At 43.1% G+C, this 23,929-nt stretch overlaps 1 protein-coding gene across 10 annotated transcripts in view; it reads left to right on the forward strand.

The window, feature by feature from the left end:
* The window catches only part of LOC123757285 (high affinity cAMP-specific and IBMX-insensitive 3',5'-cyclic phosphodiesterase 8B), a 787,483-nt gene that overhangs the window by 467,656 nt on the left and 295,898 nt on the right, over positions 1–23,929 (forward strand). For all 10 annotated transcript variants that reach the window (XR_011228393.1, XM_069323843.1, XM_069323837.1 and 7 more), the window contains one exon: positions 17,690–17,877. Coding sequence is in view for 9 of the 10 variants with exons in the window: in XM_069323843.1 (XP_069179944.1) it covers positions 17,690–17,877 (188 nt within the window). In the remaining variant the exon portion in view is untranslated. The remainder of the gene's footprint in view (positions 1–17,689; positions 17,878–23,929) is intronic.

The raw sequence follows: 23,929 nt of genomic DNA on the forward strand, positions 1-23,929 counted from the left end.
AATGTCAACCCATGTCTTGTTATTTTTTAAACAACGCTGTTCACCAACATGTGCAATTGCTGATTTATGCTATGTTAACCCCCTTTTTGTATTTTTTATTCCTTCTTTCAACACAATTTATACCTAATCTCGATTGCTATTAAGTTTTAGTCTGTGTTTTTTTCCCCCCACACCTTGCCCGAAATGCTATGAGTATTAGTGGCTTTAGGTATTGTATGTACTAGCTCTGCCTATAAATCCAACATTATGTTTGTAAATCAACTGTATGTACTTTTCCTGAATAAAATGTATTTATTATTTATTTTTTAATCAGTAAGTATTAAAAGAAGGCACCAAGCTGGGAAGGCTATGTAGCACCATTGTGTGTAACAATAAACCAATTTTTTTTTAACAAATAATGCACCTGTATGGGAAAACAAATCCTGTCAGCTGTAAAAATATTGATGCAGTTATTTAAATGAAAAATATAATGAAAGAAATATTACTGGTTTATTTTTATCCTATCTTTTTGTACTGTACAGTATATCCAAGGAAGTGAAAAATTAAGACATAATGCACAATTTAATGAATGATTAGCTTGGATTAGCAGTTCAAAAGAAATATGACTTGCATTACATATCAACATGAGATCTTAATGATCCATGGTCAACATGATTTAATAAGGATAATACAGTACTGTATTTGTAATAATACAAACTATAATTTAAAATCTTTATTACTGATTTTTTTTATTAAGAAGATTAGGTATACACAGCAATGTGCTGCTACCCTATTCTATATGGAATATTACACAGTGTAGATAAAAAACTAGCTATAAGTTTATCTAATACTCCCATCTCACAGGATGGTTAGACATACTGTACATGGAATCAATTTAGAAAATACCAGCCTCAATACAAAAAACAAATCAACTCTGACTAAACAACTCTAAGCAATTTTCACAAGAGGTAAGCACTGAATCATGGAAACATTATATTATAATTACTCTTACCAGTTTCTACAAAACTCCTCTCAAACAATGTATTTTTAAACATGTTTAGGTATACACAGCAATGTGCTGCTTCCCTATTCTGTATAAAGGACCACACAGTGTAGATCAAAAACCAGCTACCAGCTCACCCAACATCCTCACCTCACAGGATGGCCAGTCATACATGGAATTAGGAGAGAACAAAATACTTAATGCTGATCTATTAGCCTCCACTGGCAAAATCTGGGTGCAGCACAAGAATATCTTCCAATATTCCTGAGTGTATGAAGTAATTACAGAGCTCAAAGTACCTCATACCATTTGGTATGAAGTCACTAATAACAGGACAATCCCAGATATAGTGTTGGAGAGCATGTTCTCTCAAGTAGGACTGAAAACAGATGTTTTTTTTTTCCACCAAGAGGGCTATAAACCCATGGAACCGCCTACCCGCTGAAGCCGTAAATGCCAAATTCCAGCTAAAAAATAACATTAATTCAATTGGCGGGCCCTTTAACAAGCCGCCGGCTTTCTGTCCTCTTCGAGGTCACTAGATAGTTAGTGGCCATTGGGTAAATTCAGTAAATATATACAATAATTGTCAGTGCATCTTCCGAGCAACAAGGACAGCTACACAGTATCTCTTAGAATTACGTAGGTAAACAACAAATGTAACATATTTGTTTACTACAATGTCGGTGCTGGCTGTAGAAGTTGAAAAAACATTGTTTTACTTCGAAATATACTAATTTTATAAGAAAATTCGACGTAAATAGGAGGCAGTAGAGCTCCTATAAGCCAGCGCTAAATCTTCAATATGAAGAATGTTGCTGCTCTCTGATTGGCCAAACGAAACACAGTAGTGACCTCTATCGGCACGCAGGTGAACCAACAATTTTCTTCCTAAGTATACCTTATTGAATCGCACCTAAGCATCTTCTTAGGGCACACTTAGGAACCTTCGTAGCAAACCCACTTACGAAGAAATACACAGAGCTTCCTGAATCTAGGTCCAGGAGGCTTTTTTGTAGATTAAAGTTGGTATCTCCTCAAGGGCACCAGACTTGGTTTTAAGGGAAAGGATTATCTCATTGACGTCAATGGAATTAATAGGCTTTAGGTACAGAGACTGGGGATAGTTCCCTGTAAGATAGTCCTTAATGTCAGTACTGGAAGATGGAATATCATTAGCAAGGGATGAACCAATGGAAGAGAAGAACCTATTGAACTCAATAGCAGAATCAGAGGCTGAAAGCTGACCATCGTTATTAGACAGGAGAGTCGGTTTGTTATTTAAAGACTTCTTTGATCCCAATATTTGTGAAATTGTTCTCCAAGTTTGTTTAATGTTGCTCTTTATTTGGGTAAATTTATCTTCGTAGTATTTAGTTTTGGCTCGTCTAATTATCTTAGATAGCAATAATGAGTAATTCTTTGAGAATTCTTTGGAGACAATTCCTAACCTATACTTCTTCTCAAGGTCATGTTTTTTATTAATAGATTTAAGTATTCCCTTTGTAAGCCAGGGATTGTTAAGCCTTTTGGTTGTGACTTGTTTTGTAAGCATAGGACAGTGGGTATTATAAAGGCTAAGAGTTTTTTGAAGAAAAGATTGAACTGCTAGGTTGATGTCCTCTGTTACCTAACTCGGACTCCCAGTTGACATTATCAGTAGCAGTTATAAAATTGTCTATAGCAGTTTCATTGTGTAGTCTAAAACGTATCTCTCTTGACTCAAGAGGTGGTTTGCTAATGTTAGTTAAGAGAAATGTGGGGTAATGGTCTGTAGTGCTATCGGTGATTATACCTGAAGTAAGCGGAGAGGTTATGTTTGTCCAGATGTGATCTAGAGTCGTGGCAGTGCTATCAGTGATTCTAGTAGGTCTAGTGATTAAGGGTATGAGGAAGCAGGAATTCATACAGTTGAGGAAGCTAACAGCAGTAGGGTGTTCTGGCTCGCAGAGATCAATATTAAAGTCCCCTGCGATTATTAGGTGGTTTTTGTTCAGTCTGTTATCAAGTATTAGATTTCTAAGGTTTGAGTTGAATTCGGACACATCAGTGTTAGGAATTCTATAAACTGCACCCACAGACAGGATAGACTCGGCACCCTTGACTCTGAAGCTGGCGAAGATATACTCCCCATAGCAGTCTCTAGTTCTAATTTCTTTTAAGCATGTTAGTTCTTGGTGGTAGTAAAGAGCAGTGCTACCACCTCTCTGAAGTTGACGACAGTTGTGGATTGCTGAGTAGTTAGGCATGTTAAAGAGTTGAGTAGTATCCTCTTTCAACCATGTTTTAGTAAGTATAATAAAAGAGAATTTGTTGTCAATAGCTTCAATCAAGGCACTAACATCATCGAAGTGTTTACCTAGGGATCTAACGTTCAAATTGATTACAGAGATATTGTGATTATGAGTTAGTACATTGTTTACATCATGTGCTGCAAAATATCTGCAATTTAGATCATTAAAGTGATTATTGTCATAGATAGTGGATAAGAGGTTAAGTTCTGGGTCTATACTTGACTGCATAAAAAAAAGCTGATTGCAGGAAAAAACAAGAAAAAAAAAAGAAAAAAATGTACACAATACTGTACCAAACAAACACAAAAGGGGCTTACAGGGGTACAATGGAGTAAGGGAGTATGGCTAGGCTAGGCAACCTAGGTAATAAATGAGATTAAAGAAAAAAACATATAAACATGGACTATACAAAACACAAGATATAGATATACAAAACAAAAATATAAACAAGACTAAGCAATACAAAAAAAAATTGAGCAAAAATGAAAAAATGAGGTAGATTGCTTACAGGTACTCTCAGGTACACTGTAAGTAACAATAGACAGATAATATATATCAATATAGAAAAGAATGTCACGATACAATAAGATAAGCAATTACATAAACAGATGAAAACAAATCTGCTGTAAAATAGAAAGTAATTATAGCAAAACACAACAATATAATTATATAACAATACAATAAGAGCTTACAAAGTATTGAGTCTGCTAAATTAGAGAATAATTATGGCAAGACACAACAATAAATGCAAGTAAACAAAGAATTGAAACAATTAGAGGTAGAATTAAAGTCACTAGATAGCCATGGAGGATACACAAGTTTGGTGGAGAGAACAAAAAATCAGTAGAGACTGTCAAGATGAATATATAAGAATATTTGTCAAATGATAATTGTAAAGTAAAATAATCTTAAAGATAATAAATTTTATTAAGCTTAATTTTAACTTATAATTAGTATGAACTTAATTAAAAGAACAAAAATGAGATCAATAATTGATTTCAATAAATGACATAGATCAATACAAATAAATTTAAAATATAAATGGAATAGGGTAAGATTAGATTTAAGAGTAAAATTTTACAATGAAACTGAGGTAGATGCTTGCATAAGTGCATGAAGACTTGATGGATTATTTAGGAAATTATATGAATAAGAGAACATTAGGTAAATGGTAAGGCAGAGACAGCACCTTAGACAAAGTTAGATTAAGTTAGGTTAGGCTCAGGCACTGAAAGGGTTATTTTAAGTACTGGCATTGGTCGGGTTCAGGTTTTCAGATATACCACAATCACTTAAGAAGGCCAGGAGTTGTTGGTCACATTTTATTTCATATCTTTTTCCTGTACCTTCTTTCTTCGCAAAAATCGTACCATTCCTAGTGTAGCACTGCTTGATAAGACCAGGTTTTTGTTTGCGAATTTGGCGCAGCCTGTAGAGGAGGGATCCACGTTGCTTTGTAAGACACTCATTTATATAGAGGTTGGTTTTTTGCTTAGCAGCTGTTTGTATGAGGTCAAACTTCGCAGAGGGATTTGTAAGTTTGATGAGCATTCTCCTGTTATGGGGATTGTTTTTATCTATCCTAATAGCCGATTTGATTTGAACATTGACCCTGATCTTTGAATTAATTAGGGTGTTGGCTATGTTACAGCAATCCTCACCTTGTTGTTCATCAGGTAGATCAGCAGAGCTAATTATCAGGGAGTCATGAAGTTGTTGTTGCTCTTGGTCATCTTCGGAAGCCGCCTGGTGAATCTGAAGGAGATCGATCTGTTTTTCCAGCTTTTGAAGGAGGTCACTTTGAGCTGTGAGGGTTTCTTCGGCCTGAATCTTACGTATTTGATCCATTGCATCATTTGCAACAGTTTGTATGTTGAGAATTTCTTGGTTGTTGTTCATCGACGATTCAAGGAGGCGGTCTATGGTATGTTGTTGTCGGGTGACTGTGTCTTGGAGGGCCAAAATAGCTTCTGATTGCATTTTTACAAGGTTGTGCAGTTTCTGGAGCCATGGATTACTTCGGAGAGGTTTGAAGTTTATACAGGGAGCCATAGATTGAGTGAATTCTACAGCTAGAGATCCGAGGTGAGTTGAAGGGGGGGAGTGAGGAGGGGGAGCGGATGCTGTGTTTACAAACATCGGCGAGGGTTGCGGCATTGCCAGTGTTTCATTCAGAACTCTAGGAGTAATGGAACCAGAGCGAGAGGCACCCCTACCTTGCTTGTTGTTATGTTTGGGCATGTTTTCGACGAATAGATTCTTGGTAGCGTTTCTAAAGGTAGATACTTGGTGAATTATAGTAGGGATGCCTAGGGTATAGGTAACACTTGGCCGAAGGGTTGTAGAAAGGCAGGCGAAAATTGGTTAATTTTGGTTGATTACTGTTGAGGTTCACTGTGAGTTATGGCATATTAAGTCTCCATGCACTTAACTCGTGCTAGGCAGCAGTTAGGCCATGCAACGTTGAGTGGAGACGAAATTAACACGAATTTTCAGCAGCTGTGTCGGAGCCGGTACCACCGCCAGCGTTTGCATATATTATCTTATCTTATTATATATTATAAAGGCTAAGAGTTTTTTGAAGAAAAGATTACACTGCTAGGTTGATGTCCCCTATGTTACCTAACTCGGACTCCCAGTTGACATTATCAGCAGCAGTTATAAAATTGTCTATAGCAGTTTCATTGTGCAGCCTAAAACTAACCTCCCTTGACTCTAGAGGTGGTTTGTTAATGTTAGTTAAGAGAAATGTGGGGTAATGGTCTGTAGTGCTATCGGTGATTATACCTGAAGTAAGCAGAGAGGTTATGTTGGTCCAGATGTGATCTAGAGTCGTGGCAGTACTATCAGTGATTCTAGTAGGTCTAGTGATTAACCCTTAAAGTGCACATCACGTCATATGACGTGTTGGACGTTGTTCCAGTCAACTGCGCATCACGTCATATGATGTGTTGGAGTAATACACAAGATTTAAATGGCCTGCGGATACACGGGGTTCACCACATCTTCATCAGGGCTCTTGTAAACAGACGCCATTTAAAAAAAAAATCGTAGGCCAAACTCCCGGGTGTTATTGGCCTCAGTATTGAGTGAGCAACCAAGCCTGACGCACGCAGCATGAGCTAACAGCACTGCTGTTCAGCTTGTGACCACAGCATCGCCTAAAAATGCCAAAATATACTTGTTCATGCTATTATGTAGCAATATTATTATTACAGAAGACCCCTGACTGTGATAAAACTGACCAGGGTTCTGATAATAGCAGGATTGTGGTGATATTTAGCGCTGTGCGCCATGGAGGGAGGAGTAATGCTGTGGGAGGGAGGGTGGTGGCGATATCTTCTGACTGTGTGTAATTACCTAAGTGTAGTTACAGGATGAGAGCTACGCTCGTGGTGTCCCGTCTTCCCAGCACTCTTTGTCATATAACGCTTTGAAACTACTGATGGTCTTGGCCTCCACCACCTTCTCACTTAACTTGTTCCAACCGTGTACCACTCTATTTGCGAAGGTGAATTTTCTTATATTTCTTCGGCATCTGTGTTTAGCTAGTTTAAATCTATGACCTCTTGTTCTTGAAGTGCCAGGTCTCAGGAAATCTTCCCTGTCGATTTTATCAATTCCTGTTACTATTTTGTATGTAGTGATCATATCACCTCTTTTTCTTCTGTCTTCTAGTTTTGGCATGTTTAATGCTTCCAACCTCTCCTCGTAGCTCTTGCCCTTCAGTTCTGGGAGCCACTTCGTAGCATGTCTTTGCACCTTTTCCAGTTTGTTGATGTGCTTCTTAAGATATGGGCACCACACACATGTACTGGTGTTTTGCGTCCCTTTTTCTCTCAGGTACTTCACCTCTTGCTCTTCTCCATTCTCCAGTCCATGCCTGGTAGCTTCTGGAAATGTTCTGGATTGCTACTATGGGACGGACGCGGGGTTTTCCCTGCGTATGGGTGTAGGGCTCCTCCGTCGCCTCTACCCTCTTCTCTTGCATGTGCGGCTCTTCCTTCTTCCACTGGCAGTGCTCCTATAATCTTCTCGGCTATGTTGTGTCAAGACACATTTGTGCCTACGTTCTGCAGGTAAGTTTATGCGGTCTGGCTTCTCTTCGGCAAGGCACTGGTTAGTGATTTTTGGATACGAATTTACAAACATCGGAACATAGGTGACTGTAGCTGGCCTAATAGGCCATATGAGGCAGCTCCTATTTGTACCCATCCTGTCCCATTCTTATGCATGTCCAGCCCATGCTTGAGTCCAGATAGGGGACTCGGATAGTAACCAGATAGTAACCTCCACCAGGTTACGAAGTACAATGGTGGAGGTATGTGTTATTGGGTAAGTGCTCCTATCTGGATGTTCTGAGGTGACATTTTGCAGCAGTTTTCATGCTGTGAATGTGTTGAGGATTGGTTGTGGATTTTTGTTTGGCCCTTTCGTGCTTCTTCTTGAAGCCTTACTTGTTCAGCTGGGTTCATGGTTGCAAACGGGGGTTGTGGCCCCATTTTTCATGGTCTTAGCTGGGTCACTCTTTCCTTGCACGTCTTGCAGTGCCTGGCTTAGACCTTCCATATATATTGGATTCTCTGTAAGGTACTTACCTAGTTGCGTTGCAGGAGTTGGGCTTTGGCTTTTTTGTCCTGCTTCTTGCCTGTCATTCGCTCATGTGTAGGTTCCTGCGCCTGCTGGGATCTTATCATATCTGCGCTTGAAGCTGTGTGTGGTGTCATCCTCTACCACATCGCTTCCTCATGCGTTCCACTTGTCTATTACTCTGACACAGCAATTCTTCTTTCCCATGTCTCTTTGGCTCATTTGGGCTCTCATTCCACCAGTAATTACCTAAGTGTAATTAATTAAGTGTAGTTACAGGATGAGAGCTCTGCTCGTGGTGTCCTGTCTTCCCAGCACTCCTTATCATATAACGCTTTGAAACTACTGACGGTCTTGGCCTCCACCACCTTCTCACCTAACTTGTTTCAACTGTCTACCACTCTGTTTGTGAAAGTGAATTTTCTGATATTTCTTCGGCATCTGTGTTTAGCTAGTTTAAATCTATGACCTCTTGTTCTTAAAGTTCCAGGTCTCAGGAAATCTTCCCTATCAATTTTATCAATTCCTGTTACTATTTTGTATGTAGTGATCATATCAACTCTCTTTCTTCTGTCTTCTAGTTTTGGCATGTTTAATGCCTCTAACCTCTCCTCGTAGCTCTTGCCCTTCACTTCTGGGAGCCACTTAGTAGCATGTCTTTGCACCTTTTCCAGTTTGTTGATGTGCTTCTTTAGATATGGGCACCACACAACAGCTGCATATTCTAGCTTTGGCCTAACAAAACTCATGAACAATTTCTTTAGTATATCGCCATCCATGTATTTAAAAGCAATTCTGAAGTTAGAAAGCGTGGCATAAGCTCCTCGCACAATATTCTTTATGTGGTCCTCAGGTGATAGTTTTCTATCTAGATCCACCCCTACATCTCTTTCTTTATCAGAATTCTTTAAAGATTTCTCACATATTATATAGGTTGTGTGGGGTCTATGTTCTCCTATTCCACATCCCATAACTTGGCATTTATTAACATTAAATTCCATTTGCCAAGTGGTGCTCCATATACTTATTTTGTCCAGGTCATCTTGAAGGGCATGACAATCATCTAAGTTTCTTATCCTTCCTATTACAGAGCACCACTTGGTTTCCGAACCCCTTGGGGACGAGACCCGTCGGTTAACATGTAAGTTCGTATACGAGAAATAGAGGGGAAAAAATAAACTAGAAATGTAAAAAGAAATTTTTCAGAAAAATTTATGAAAAAACTCTAGGGAAAAAAATCGTCAGGTTCATGGCGTAAATGCGACCGTGTTTTGTTTGTACTCATCAATAAGTGAAGTCCTGATCCGCTTTATAAAAGTCCTTAATTGTTCCTAACTGATTATTAAGACGTCTGGCAAACATCCTCTGGATGTTTCCTGCCAGCCTGCAGGAACATCCTGCCTAAAATATACGATGATGTACTGTACATTTAAGAAACAAATCTGGGTCACAGGTCTGTGGAGTGTGGTTAGGCTTACGGAGTCAGCCGGTCCCTCCCCCACCACCGACACACCTCCCCCTCTCCCCCCACCACCGACACACCTCCCCCTCTCCCCCCACCACCGACACACCTCCCCTTCTCCCCCCACCACCGACACACCACCCCCACCCCCCACCCCAAACCCATACACACACACACACACACACACACTCTCAAAGGTCACGTGGTTCACGGTTCACTTCAACACCCATATATCGCTTCCTGCCTGCCTGCCTGCCTCCTTCCCAGCCTGCCTCCTTCCCAGCCTGCCTCCTTCCCAGCCTGCCTCCTTCCCAGCCTGCCAGCCTGCCTCCTTCCCTGCCTACCAGCCTGCCTCCTTCCCTGCCTGCCAGCCTGCCTCCTTCCCAGCCTGCCTCCTTCCCAGCCTGCCTCCTTCCCAGCCTGCCTGCCTGCCTGCCTCCTTCCCAGCCTGCCAGCCTGCTTCCTTCCCAGCCTGCCTCCTTCCCAGCCTGCCAGCCTGCTTCCTTCCCAGCCTGCCTCCTTCCCAGCCTGCCTGCCTGCCTCCTTCCCAGCCTGCCAGCCTGCTTCCTTCCCAGCCTGCCTCCTTCCCAGCCTGCCAGCCTGCTTCCTTCCCAGCCTGCCTCCTTCCCAGCCTGCCAGCCTGCTTCCTTCCCAGCCTGCCTCCTTCCCAGCCTGCCAGCCTGCTTCCTTCCCAGCCTGCCTCCTTCCCAGCCTGCCAGCCTGCTTCCTTCCCAGCCTGCCTCCTTCCCAGCCTGCCTCCTTCCCAGCCTGCCTCCTTCCCAGCCTGCCTCCTTCCCAGCCTGCCTCCTTCCCAGCCTGCCTCCTTCCCAGCCTGCCAGCCTGCTTCCTTCCCAGCCTGCCTCCTTCCCAGCCTGCCAGCCTGCCTCCTTCCCAGCCTGCCAGCCTGCCTCCTTCCCAGCCTGCCAGCCTGCTTCCTTCCCAGCCTGTCTCCTTCCCAGCCTGCCAGCCTGCCTCCTTCCCTGCCTGCCAGTCTGCCTCCTTCCCAGCCTGCCTCCTTCCCAGCCTGCCTGCCTGCCTCCTTCCCAGCCTGCCTCCTTCCCAGCCTGCCTCCTTCCCAGCCTGCCTCCTTCCCAGCCTGCCAGCCTGCTTCCTTTCCAGCCAGCCTGCCTCCCTCCCTGCCATCATGCTAACGGGTAGTGTTAGGCTTATCTTCGGGAATGAGCCGGTCTCACCCCCACCACCAACAAACCACCCGCCCCCTACATCCCATCTCTCAAGGTCACGCGGTTCAACCGCGTGACTACCACTCACTCCCTGCCTGCAAGCTAGCCTGCCTGCCTGCCTGCCTGCCTGCCTGCCTGCCTGCCTGCCTGCCTGCCTGCCTGTCTGCCTGCCTGTGCCTGCCTGCCTGTGCCTGCCAGCCTGCCTGCCTGTGCCTGCCAGCCTGCCTTTCCCTCCCTAATTCTCACTACTTCCATCCCTTCCTGCCTACCTCCTAGCATCTCTCCCTACCTCCCCCTCCCTCTTAGCATCTCTCCCTACCTCCTAACATCTCTCCCTACCTCCCCCCCTCTCTCACTAATTCTCCCCCCCCCTCATTCATACTGCCTCCCACCTAAGCTCCATCGTCCATCCACCCACCACTGACGCAATGCGTGCATTTGGAGCCAACATGGTGCACAGATTATCTTAGCATCATCAGCAAACATGTTCATATAATTCTGTATACCAACTGGTAGATCATTTATGTAGACAATAAACATCACTGGTGCAAGAACTGAACCCTGTGGTACTCCACTTGTAACATTTCTCCAGTCTGATACATTGCCTCTGATCACTGCCCTCATTTTTCTATCAGTCATAAAACTTTTCATCCATGTTAGAAGCTTACCTGTCACCCCTCCAAAATTTTCCAGTTTCCAGAACAATCTTTTATGTGGAACTCTATCGAAAGCCTTTTTTAGGTCCAGATAGATGCAGTCAACCCAACCATCTCTTTTCTGTAATATCTCTGTTGCTTGATCATAGAAACTGAGTAAATTCGATACACAGGATCTTCCAGATCGAAAACCATACTGTCTGTCTGATATTATATCATTTCTCTCCAGGTGTTCTACCCATTTAGTTTTAATTATTTTTTCAAATATTTGGACTATTACACTTGTCAATTATACAGGTCTATAATTAAGGGGGTCTTCCCTGCTTCCACTTTTGTAGATTGGAACTATGTTAGCCTTTTTCCACACATCAGCTAAAACTCCTGTAAACAGGGATGCCTGAAAAATCAGTTGAAGTGGAATGCTGAGCTCAGGTGCACATTACCTCAGAACCCATGGTGAAACTCTATCTGGACCAACTGCTTTGCTCTTATTTAGCTCCTTGAGCATTTTTTCCACTTCGTCTCTAGACACCTCTATGTGCTCTATGTTGTTCTCTGGAATTCTTATTGTGTCTGGTTCCCTGAAGATTTCATTTTGTACAAACACACTTTGGAACTTTTCGTTTAATGTTTCACACATTTCCTTTTAATTTTCCGTGAATCTATTTCCCATTTTCAGTGTAATTACCTCCTAAGTGTAGTTACAGGATGAGAGCTACGCTCGCGGTGTCCTGTCTTCCCAGCACTGTCATATAACGCTTTGAAACTGTCCCCTGGTGCGTGTGCCCCTGGGGTCCTGTAGTCTGTCTTTTTCTACCTTATCGCTTCCTTTGGGATTCTTCAATGTGATGATCATGTCCTCGTAGCTCGTACTCCTTGGTTCGGGTGCTGGTTTGTTGGCGTACCTTTGCATCTTTTTTCATTTTCATCTTGTTGGGACGTGTCACACACCTGTGTTGTTGGCATGGCTTGTTGGTACGTGACCAGCGGCTGTGTGTGTTGTTGGTCGTGTCCCTTTCATTCCTTTTCTGGGGAAGCCCTACGGCTCCCCGGAGCTATCCATGGTTGATATAGATACCCTTATTATTTTGCATCAGTCGATGTGGGTGGAGTTCTAGCCTACCGGGGACCACAAACCAGAACCTAGCCCCCTCACAGAGGCACAGGGAGCAATGGCCCATAGAAATGTACATGTGATTTGGTGCATTCTATATCTGCCATCAAGTGGGACAGGCACCCAGAAAGGTAAGTGCCACAAAACAAACCCCTATTCTGGTTAACAACGAAAATCAACAAACGAGTGGACAGAACTCCCCAAAAGAAAAATGAGCAAACGAGCATGACGACACACATGCAACATGTCTGCGCAGCTCCCCCCTGCCCCGGGAGGGGGAAGGGGTAGCCACAGACCCTTGCACCGGCGATCCCCACCCCAGTTCCTCGGCTGATGGGATCGTGCATGGTTGTGTGGTTCCAGCTCCAGTCTTGTTTCAGTGCTGCTCTTACGGTGGTCATGTGAGTTGAGAGTAGTAGTTTCTTGGTTAACAGTCTCCGTGGTGTAGTGGTAAGACACTCGCCTGGCGTTCCGCGAGCGCTATGTCATGGGTTCGTATCCTGGCCGGGGTGGATTTACTGGGCGCAATTCCTTAACTGTAGCCTCTGTTTAACGCAACAGTAAAATGTGTACTTGGTTGTAACAACGATTCTTCGCGGCAGGGGATCGTATTCCAGGGACTTGCCCGAAACGCTACGCGTACTAGTGGCTGTACAAGAATGTAACAACTCTTGTATATATCTCAAAAAAAAAAAAAAAAAAAAAGTATTCTCAGGTACTCGAGCTGCATGTGCTTAGTGTCACCTTCCCTGAGTACCCTGCAAGTACAACCCCTGGGAGTTGGGGTTGCCTTCCACAAGTCGCCTTGGGTCTACCTCTGTTGGCCTTTCGCTTCTTGGCATTTGGCCGCCCCGAATGTTTGGGTTTTTTTCCTTCCTTGTTTACCTTAGGATTAGTGGTAGTTATAGCACTGGTGGGGCGCAGGGTACTGCGTAGCTAGTTTTCACCTATAACAGCGTCCGGCTCTGTTCCCATTGGGCATGTTGTCCAGCTGCGTGCTTTTTTGTTTTCTTTTTTTGCTAACCAATGCAGTTTTGGGCGTCGTTTAGCAGTGCCCTGCCTGGGATAACCCTTAGCAGACCTAGTCTAGGGGCCCTGCACTACCCTGCGGGGGCTCTTGGGTCCGATGGAGGAGACCCTTGCATCCCCTCTCGCTTTGTGCGAGTTTGAGGGTTGTTCTGTCCCCTTCTCAGGATGACTCTCATTGTTTTTGCCTCAGTCATGCTGCCTGTTGCGTCAGTGACACATTCGACCCTGAGTCCTGCGAGCTGTGTTGCTTGTTCGTGACTCAATTCACCCAGTCTGCTGATGATTTACTTCGGGTGCAGGCAGCTCGCGCATTGCATGGTAGGTTTAAGTTATTGCAACGCGCTCGGGTTGTCGCTTCCCAGGATTCCCCGAGGCTGCCCCGCTTTGTGTATAAGGACCCGGAATTGGGGGTGTTGGTTACTTCGGCCTTGGTTTCGTCTGCACCCCCTTGTTCTTCCCCTTCGATGGTTCATTGCCTGAACCGAGGGGGTTTGATGCAGTCCTTGGCTCTTTGGGGTTGGTCGCTTCGGGTGACTCGTCTGCTGAGTTTTCGGGGTTTGGACTGTCCTATCTATTCACGACCAGGGGTTGTCCAATGTCCTGGCGGACAGCCTGTCCCAGATTCTTTCCCCTGTCAACAGAATGGATGGTCGACGCTGACTTTTTAAGTTGGCTCTGCCGGATGTTCGGGCGCCTGGAGGTGGACCTCTTCGTGTCGGCACGGTTGAGGCATCTTCTAGTTTACGTGGCACCCTTCCCTGACTGTGAGGCTGTAGGGATCGACACTTTTTGGCAGGACTGGTCGAGGTGGGGGTTCTTGTACCTCTTCCCCACGGATCAGCTGTTGCTCCAGGTCCTGGCTCGCTTGGAGACTTACCAGGGTTGAGTGGTCCGCTTGGCCCCGTGGTTTCTGGTGCTGCTTGCCCGGTGTCTGAACCCGGAGGTTTTTCTGTGGCTCTGCCTCTTTCAGGAGATCGGGCCAGTCCGTTATGAGACTGGTTCGGTCCTCACTGCGAGTCTTCACGTTTGGTGTTTTTGACTCATGTTTATCACCATAGAGATGGTGAGCAGGTGGCTTCCTTGTTGGTTTCTCACATGAGGGTTTCTTCTCGGCTGCAGTATGAAGTTTCCTGGCAGTCCTTCCGGTTCTTTTTGGCCTTTGTTGTTGCGCCTCGCTTTCGGCTCGGGTGGTGGTGTCCTTTCTTTCTTGGTTGTTCCAGGACCGTCATCTGATGCCTAATACTGTTGCCTCATATCATGCGGCGCTGGCAGAGCCGCTGCAGCTTACTTTCAGTATCGATGTTTCTTCTGCACCGTTTTGCAAGCTGTCAGTAGAGTGAGATGGTTGTTAGAGTGGGTATAGTGGGCATACAGGCAGCAGAATCAACGGGTGGCAGATAGTAGTCTAAAGAGGTAGGTGGCAGAGTGGGCATAGTGGTGGGCACAGAGCCAGTGGATAGCAGGGCAGTCAGGAGACAGTGGGTAAGCAGGCGAATAGCAGAACGCACAGCAGAGTATAGCAGTGGGGGAGGCAGGTGTTGGATTGAGATGGGTTGCTGCAGCGGCTGAGCTTCTGACTAGGACTAACACAGGAGATGGTTACCCCGGTCCCTCCCCAAGGCCTCCCCATCCCGCACACTGGACCCTCCCCACTAGCTCCATACCACCATCCCCCACACCGAACCCCCAAGCTGTACTCCTCCCAGCCATGTCTGGACTGAATTAATACAGTAGGCTTCCTTGTTACCAGAGGGTGGATGTGGAGGCAAGTCTGCCTGAGCGCCTGACATTAAACTTATTGTTTACTAAGTGGTTGGGACTATGAATGCCTGATTGTGTATACCTTGTTGACTGTAAATGCCTGACTGACCATAACTGCCTAACCAGTTGCTTCTACAACTGTGAATGCTTGACTACCTTTGGTTATGACTGCCTTTGGTTATTACTACCTATGGTTATAACTTCATTTAGTTATGACTGATCTTTACTGACTGACTTGTTGTGATTGTAAATGACTGGTTCTGACTGGCTGCTACATAACAGAGGCAGTGAAATGTGCGAAAGGAAAATCTATTATTTATTACATGTTTCCCGGAATGTTTCATAAGCAGACACAGAGCTAAGAACACATACAATTGAGCCACAGTGGTGTCCTTTCAATGTATCATACATTAAGTAGGTAATAAGACACCTGCAATAAGTTGCAGTTGTAATACATACCTGTTGGTTTAGTCAACAAGATATTGCATGAATGGCTCATCAAAATAAGCTATAAAATATTAATTTTCACTCATATCTCACGTGTATATGGGAAAGTGGGTGCAACACCAAGAACATCAGTATCATATTGTAGTTTGTGTGTTACAAAATTATCACAGTCCTCCCTTATGAATTCATCCATGCTCCTTGTACTGGCATCACCACCATGGAAGCCGCTAACACTCTGTTCATATATGCTACTTGTATCAGAAGCAGCCTTACTGAACCCAGAAAAGGATTCATCTATAATATCATTCTCTTTAAAAATTGGAGATGACACAGGTGGTGATAATACTGACAAGGGCGATGACCTGGGAAGCCACAGCATGCCTGGTGCTCACCCTGTACTGGATACACTCACTGTATTATCTTCATCCGTGCTGTATCATTTGTATCCGACACTTGTGTTAGGTCTTTATTGTGCCTTGCTTCATCAGTATCACTACCCTTATTTTCAAACAATATAGTCTAAATTTCACCTTCAGAGAGCAATCTTTCGAGACCATGTTCAGCAAGGGATTGGGAGCCGGAGGTGTGTGCGCCAGCCATGGTTGCTCATTCAGAACTGAGTTTTCCTGCAGCCCTGGGGCATGCTAGGAATTTTTACAAGATGGCTGGTACTCACTGGAGGTCTCGGGCATCCATCTCGTACCTAACCTACCTCATGTGCATTTTGAATCTTACGTTATCCTGACAGTGCTCACATGTTGAGAGGCACAACGCCATACCCCGTGTTTTGTTGGGTGGCACAATGCCATACCCTTTTTGTTGGGTGGCACAATGCCATACCCTTTTTGTCGTGTGGCACAACGCCATACCCCGTGTTTTGTCAGGTGGCTAATGTTTAATAGTAGTTAATAGCTGCGCCGTCCACAGGTTAAGTCAGGCCTGTTTCCTTGGCTCCCTGTTCCAAGGCTTATATTTCTCAGGTCGTCTCACAATGTTATTGGGTCTATAAACCCTGTGTTCTATTCCCTTGCCTGTGATATTAGGAAGTATGCCACTCTTTCAGCTGTGTTCATGAACATGTCCTGGACTGATATTTGGGCACGAGGGTTTTGGAGGTCGAACATTGTTCTGGCGGCCCAATGTCTGGTGAATGTTCCCAGGCCTTCGGTGCCTTTTTGTGGCTCATGACAGGTACTTATTGAACACTGAGCTTGGAACAGTGCTGTGTTTGTTCCAATAATCCTGTATTACATGCTTCATGGAATGTTTCATAAGCATACACAGAGCTAAGAGATGTATGCTTGTGTCTCTCGGCTGGGGTCTGATCTTCGTCGTGTCTCCTGCAGTGCTTCCTCCTCCCTGGTGTGTTCCCATGTGCTTTCCCTTCTCCATGGGTAGTTAGCTTCAGGGAGCCACAATGGGGTCCCCCAGAAAATCTGTGTTGAATGTAATGAAATGCTAATTTTTGGGTTAGCCCCAGTGGCTCCCTGATCCCCTCCCTTCCTGGTTGTCAGGTTGATGCCTTCAAATTCAAATTCTTTATTCAGGAAAAGTATATACATAGTTGATTTACAAAGTTGGATTTATAGATAGAGCTAGTACATACAATACCTAAAGCCACTAATACGCATAGCATTTCGGGCTAGAACTGGGAGCTGGGACTCCTGGCTGGTGGGAAGCAGCTTTCCTGCTCACTTCAGACGACAGGGGAGGTTAGGCGAATGAGATCACGTTACTTTCGATAAAATTTGATCATTTACAAAGTTGGGGGAGGGGGTTAGTTCTTTATGCAGGTTTCAAGACGTCAGTCTGTTTTGATGCCATCAGTGATTTGTTTTAATCGCTGACTTTCTGGTTGCCTTTCCCGGTGAGGTGACAAAACTAAATGTTAACACTCCCTGCACTTCTCTGAGTGGACCAGTTTCTGGTGTTGGTTCCCAGTAGGCCTGTAGAACTACATGAATTATTTGACCTAGTATATGGTAAAATATCAGCATACAGTAGCTTCAGGGAACCACTAGGGTACACCCAGAAATTGTCATTTCATTACATTCAATGCAGTTTTATTTTTTAGCATGTCCAACACTAAAGTTGTGTATGGCACATACATTGTTATTTAGGAAAATGTTTAGCAGGAGTATTCTAACACTAATTTTGGTTTACTAACCAGCAAGGCCCTAAGCCCTTGCTGTCTGTTCGCCGTAGCAGTAACGACACAGCTACCAAAGTTAGTCAGTTACCACGGCCATCTCTTCCTGCCCTCCACCAACAAGCCTCAGCAGCTATTCGGGAACTCTTGGCAGATGATATGTCCTGGAACTTTGATGTCATTAAACTTGAAAAAATCTCTGACAAAAGGTAAGTGAGTATTTTTATTTATTTATTTATAAATATATATATATACAGTGGTACCTCAGAATATGAGTGTCCCTGAATACGAGTTTTTCGGAATACGAGCAGTATTTGCTCTGAAAATGTGCCTCGGAAGGCAAGTTTGTTGATACGCGTACAGGCCGACCTAGTTCGTGGTGGTACGGCGATCGTCGCCCCTCACCCCTCAGTTTACCAGTGCCTCGGGCCCAGTGACTATCCCACGTCAATTCTTCACACGGATTTTCAGTGTTTTGTTGGATTTTTGGTCATTTGACCATAAAAAGTTATTATATATCTCGCCATGGGGTTTCAAGAAAGCCAGTGGTAAGGTTTAACCTAAGAAAATAGTGCAGCGTTTTGGGCGATTGAGTGGCAACACTGAAAAGCGTATACACTTTTCACTGTTCTGACATTAATTTTCGATGTACGTACAGTGGTACCTCGGAATATGAGTGTCCCTGAATACAAGTTTTTCGGAACACGAGCAGTATTTGCTCGGAAAATGTGCCTCGGAAGGCAAGTTTGTTGATACGTGTACAGGCCGACCTAGCGCGTGGTGGTACTGCGATCGTCGCCCATCACCCCTCAGTTTACCAGTGCCTCGCGCCCAGTGACTATCCCACGTATATTCTTCACCCGGATTTTCAGTGTTTTGTTGGATTTTTGGTTATTTGACCATAAAAGTTGTTATTATATATCTTGCCATGGGTCCTAATAAAGCCAGTGGTAAGGTTTAACCTAAGAAAATAGTGCGGCGTTTCGGGTGATCGAGTGGCAACACTGAAAAGTGTATACTCTTTTTCACTCTCCTGACATTAATTTTCTATGTAGGTATTTCATTTTTGTACCACTGTGTTCGCAATAGAGTGTTCTAGAAGGACATAAGTATAAAATGTCACACAAGGATGCGTTAGACCGGCACCAAATAAAAAACTACGTCGATTACACTTGTCGTGTCAACAAGACAATGGTCTTACCTAGATGGTGCAATGCTATGCCGTTCTCCCAAATAGGCTATGCGGATATTAGAGAAAACAGAAATTTCATTGCGGACATTTTCAAATTATCCCAAAGTCGATCCCATAACAAATAGTTTATAGAAATATTTTTTCACGTGACTCATGAGCGAGTCTGCTGTGCGACCTCAACACAAAAAGTGGTAACGCTCTCGAGCGCCAAAGTTTTGTTGAAAAAACTCACCCAGATAAAGCTGTAGCAGGCCGTTGCATTGATCTTTAAAATGACAGTGTGATGTCTTACTACAGACAAGTGTTAAAATGTAGGGAAAAACAAGTGTCTTTAGACAGATTCTTAGTAAGACAAGCAAGTCTTAGTAGTATGCAGGCAAAACGTACCAGAGTGTGCACACCAATGAAGTCCTCAGTGCCTGATGTTATAATGGAAGGGGACTCCCCTTCCAAACAGTAACACCTCTTCTCCTCCCTCCTCCTCACCTCCCTCCTCCTCACCATCTTCCATACGCCAACAGCAAGGTTAGTAATAACTTGAACATAGTTTTGTAGGTTTATTTAGAGGAATTAGGTTTAAAATTTAGTTTGAAGTGAGGTTTTTGGGGTAGTCAGGAATGGATTAATTCATTTCCTATTATTTCTTATGGGGAAATTAGCTTCGGAATACGAGTTTTTGGAATACGAGCTGTCTCCAGGAACGAATTCAACTCTTAAACCGAGGTACCACTGTTTATATATATATATATATATATATATATATATATATATATATATATATATATATATATATATATATATATATATATATATATAATATATAAATATAAATAATGGGGGTCTCGACTTACGATGCTAATCCATTCCCAGAGTAACCCGTCCTCTTAAAAAGAACGTCACTTTAGGCTGGTATGCGCACTATGGCCAAATTTGGACGTAATTTGAAATGAAATCGACTCACAAAAGTGACGTTCTGTTCCGTTTTCTATTTGAGTCGTCCGGCCTACGCGCAGAGGTTATAAGAGGACACTTTAAATTAACGTTTTTCATAACGTTTTGAAACTTTATGAGAATTTCCTGCCCACCTAACCTATCAGAGGACCCTTAACTTACTCTTGTTGAAAAAAAAAATCCCAAATTTATTTTCATATTTTTTCAATTTCAAATTACGTCCAAATTCGGCCATACGGGCAAACGGCCAAAAGCGACGTTCTTTTTAAGAGGACAGGTTGCCCAGAGACGGATCGTAAGTCGAAGCGATTTTTCCCATAAGAAATAAAGGAATTTTAATTAATCTGTTCCCCATCCTCCAAAATATTAACATACAAATACATTTTATACTGAATACAATGTTTTTTCTAACTACAATACAGTACCAAAGTTTCTCTTACCTTTATGGAGGGCTCTTGATGGCATATGGAAGATGGTGATGAGGGGGGAGCAGGAGAGTTGTTACTGTTTGGAAGGGGAGTCCCCTTCCATTATCACATCAGGCAGTGATGTTTTCTCTGGGGTACTCTCTCTCCTATGTTTTCCCTGAATACCACTAGGACCTGGTTGTGGTTCAGTGCTTGTTTGTCTCACTACAAATTTGTCAAGAGACATTTGTTTTTCCGTTCGTTTTTAACATTTGTCTGTAATGATTGTAATGATGCATCACAGTGTCATTGAATAGGTTAAGGCAACGACCTACTGCAGCTTGATTTGGGCGAGTCGTTTCAGCAAAGGTTTGCAATTTTTCCAATGCTGCACACATTTTCTTAATTGCTGAGAAAGAGACATTCTGTACTCTTGTTTCTGCTCTATGGTCATCCTTACATGGGTTTTCATATGTTGAGCCTTACCACTGACTTTCCTGGGACTCATGGAGTGATATATAATAATTACTTTAATGTTCAAAATGCAAAAAATCACCACAAAAGCGGAATTTCTTATAGGCACGGTCGTCACTAAGCGGGCAGCTGTAGTAAACTGAGGCAGGTCGGCCACGTGACCGGGAACCACGCGCTTGGTTGATCCAAACATGTACCAACAAATATCGGAAGTTGACGACACCATCGGATGTCGAGTTGCATTTTTCGATGAAATTTACATCGTAACTCGAAATTATCGTAAGTAGGGGCAAGCATATGTTGAGGAGCCACTGTGTAATTACCTAAGTGTAATTACCTAAGTGTAGTTACAGGATGAGAGCTACGCTCGTGGTGTCCCGTCTTCCCAGCACTCTTTGTCATATAACGCTTTGAAACTACTGACGGTCTTGGCCTCCACCACCTTCTCACTTAACTTGTTCCAACCGTCTACCACTCTATTTGCGAAGGTGAATTTTCTTATATTTCTTCGGCATCTGTGTTTAGCTAGTTTAAATCTATGGCCTCTTGTTCTTGAAGTTCCAGGTCTCAGGAAGTCTTCCCTGTCGATTTTATCAATTCCTGTTACTATTTTGTACGTAGTGATCATATCACCTCTTTTTCTTCTGTCTTCTAGTTTTGGCATATTTAATGCTTCTAACCTCTCCTCGTAGCTCTTGCCCTTCAGTTCTGGGAGCCACTTAGTAGCATGTCTTTGCACCTTTTCCAGTTTGTTGATGTGCTTCTTAAGATATGGGCACCACACAACAGCTGCATATTCTAGCTTTGGCCTAACAAAAGTCATGAACAATTTCTTTAGTATATCGCCATCCATGTATTTAAATGCAATTCTGAAGTTAGAAAGCATTGCATAGGCTCCTTGCACAATATTCTTAATGTGGTCCTCAGGTGATAGTTTTCTATCTAGAACCACTCCTAGATCTCTTTCTTTATCAGAATTCTTTAAAGATTTCTCACATAATATATAGGTTGTGTGGGGTCTATGTTCTCCTATTCCACATTCCATAACATGACATTTATTAACATTAAATTCCATTTGCCAAGTGGTGCTCCATATACTTATTTTGTCCAGGTCTTCTTGAAGGGCATGACAATCATCTAAATTTCTTATCCTTCCTATTATCTTAGCATCATCAGCAAACATGTTCATATAATTCTGTATACCAACTGGTAGATCATTTATGTACACAATAAACATCACTGGTGCAAGAACTGAACCCTGTGGTACTCCACTTGTGACATTTCTCCATTCCGATACATTGCCTCTGATTACTGCCCTCATTTTTCTATCAGTCAGAAAATTTTTCATCCATGATAGAAGCTTACCTGTCACCCCTCCAATATTTTCCAGTTTCCAGAACAACCTCTTATGTGGAACTCTGTCGAAAGCCTTTTTTAGGTCCAGATAGATGCAGTCAACCCAGCCATCTCTTTCCTGTAATATCTCTGTGGCCCGATCATAGAAACTGAGTAAATTCGATACACAGGATCTTCCTGATCGAAAACCATACTGTCTGTCTGATATTATATCATTTCTCTCCAGGTGTTCTACCCATTTAGTTTTGATTAGCTTTTCCAATACTTTCACTATTACACTTGTCAATGATACAGGTCTATAATTGAGGGGGTCTTCCCTGCTGCCACTTTTGTAGATTGGAACTATGTTAGCCTGTTTCCACACGTCTGCTACGATTCCTGTACACAGGGATGCCTGAAAGATCAGGTGAAGTGGAATGCTGAGCTCAGATGCACATTCTCTCAGAACCCATGGTGAAACGCCATCTGGGCCAGCTGCTTTGTTCCTCCCGAGCTCCTTTAGCATATTTTCCACTTCATCTCTAGACACCTCTATCCGCTCTATGTTGTTCTCTGGAATTCTTATTGTGTCTGGTTCTCTGAAGATTTCATTTTGTACAAACACACTTTGGAACTTTTCATTTAATGTTTCACACATTTCCCTTTCATTTTCCGTGAATCTGTTTCCCATTTTCAACCTCTGGATATTATCCTTTACCTGCAATTTGTTGTTTATGAATTTGTAGAATAGGCCCGGTTCTGTTTTACATTTATCTGCTATCCCTTTTTCAAAATTTCTTTCTGCCTCTCTCCTTACTGCTGTATAATTGTTTCTCGCATCTTTGTATCGCTGTGTGTGTGTAATTACCTAAGTGTAATTACCTAAGTGTAGTTACAGGATGAGAGCTACGCTCGTGGTGTCCCGTCTTCCCAGCACTCTTTGTCATATAACGCTTTGAAACTACTGACGGTCTTGGCCTCCACCACCTTCTCACTTAACTTGTTCCAACCGTCTACCACTCTATTTGCGAAGGTGAATTTTCTTATATTTCTTCGGCATCTGTGTTTAGCTAGTTTAAATCTATGACCTCTTGTTCTTGAAGTTCCAGGTCTCAGGAAGTCTTCCCTGTCGATTTTGTCAATTCCTGTTACTATTTTGTATGTAGTGATCATATCACCTCTTTTTCTTCTGTCTTCTAGTTTTGGCATATTTAATGCTTCTAACCTCTCCTCGTAGCTCTTGCCCTTCAGTTCTGGGAGCCACTTAGTAGCATGTCTTTGCACCTTTTCCAGTTTGTTGATGTGCTTCTTAAGATATGGGCACCACACAACAGCTGCATATTCTAGCTTTGGCCTAACAAAAGTCATGAACAATTTCTTTAGTATATCGCCATCCATGTATTTAAATGCAATTCTGAAGTTAGAAAGCATAGCATAGGCTCCTTGCACAATATTCTTTATGTGGTCCTCAGGTGATAGTTTTCTATCTAGAACCACTCCTAGATCTCTTTCTTTATCAGAATTCTTTAAAGATTTCTCACATAATATATAGGTTGTGTGGGGTCTATGTTCTCCTATTCCACATTCCATAACATGACATTTATTAACATTAAATTCCATTTGCCAAGTGGTGCTCCATATACTTATTTTGTCCAGGTCTTTTTGAAGGGCATGACAGTCATCTAAATTTCTTATCCTTCCTATTATCTTAGCATCATCAGCAAACATGTTCATATAATTCTGTATACCAACTGGTAGATCATTTATGTACACAATAAACATCACTGGTGCAAGAACTGAACCCTGTGGTACTCCACTTGTGACATTTCTCCATTCTGATACATTGCCTCTGATTACTGCCCTCATTTTTCTATCAGTCAGAAAATTTTTCATCCATGATAG

This window comes from Procambarus clarkii, chromosome 13 (genome assembly GCF_040958095.1).
Source record: "Procambarus clarkii isolate CNS0578487 chromosome 13, FALCON_Pclarkii_2.0, whole genome shotgun sequence".
Taxonomy (NCBI): domain Eukaryota; kingdom Metazoa; phylum Arthropoda; class Malacostraca; order Decapoda; family Cambaridae; genus Procambarus; species Procambarus clarkii.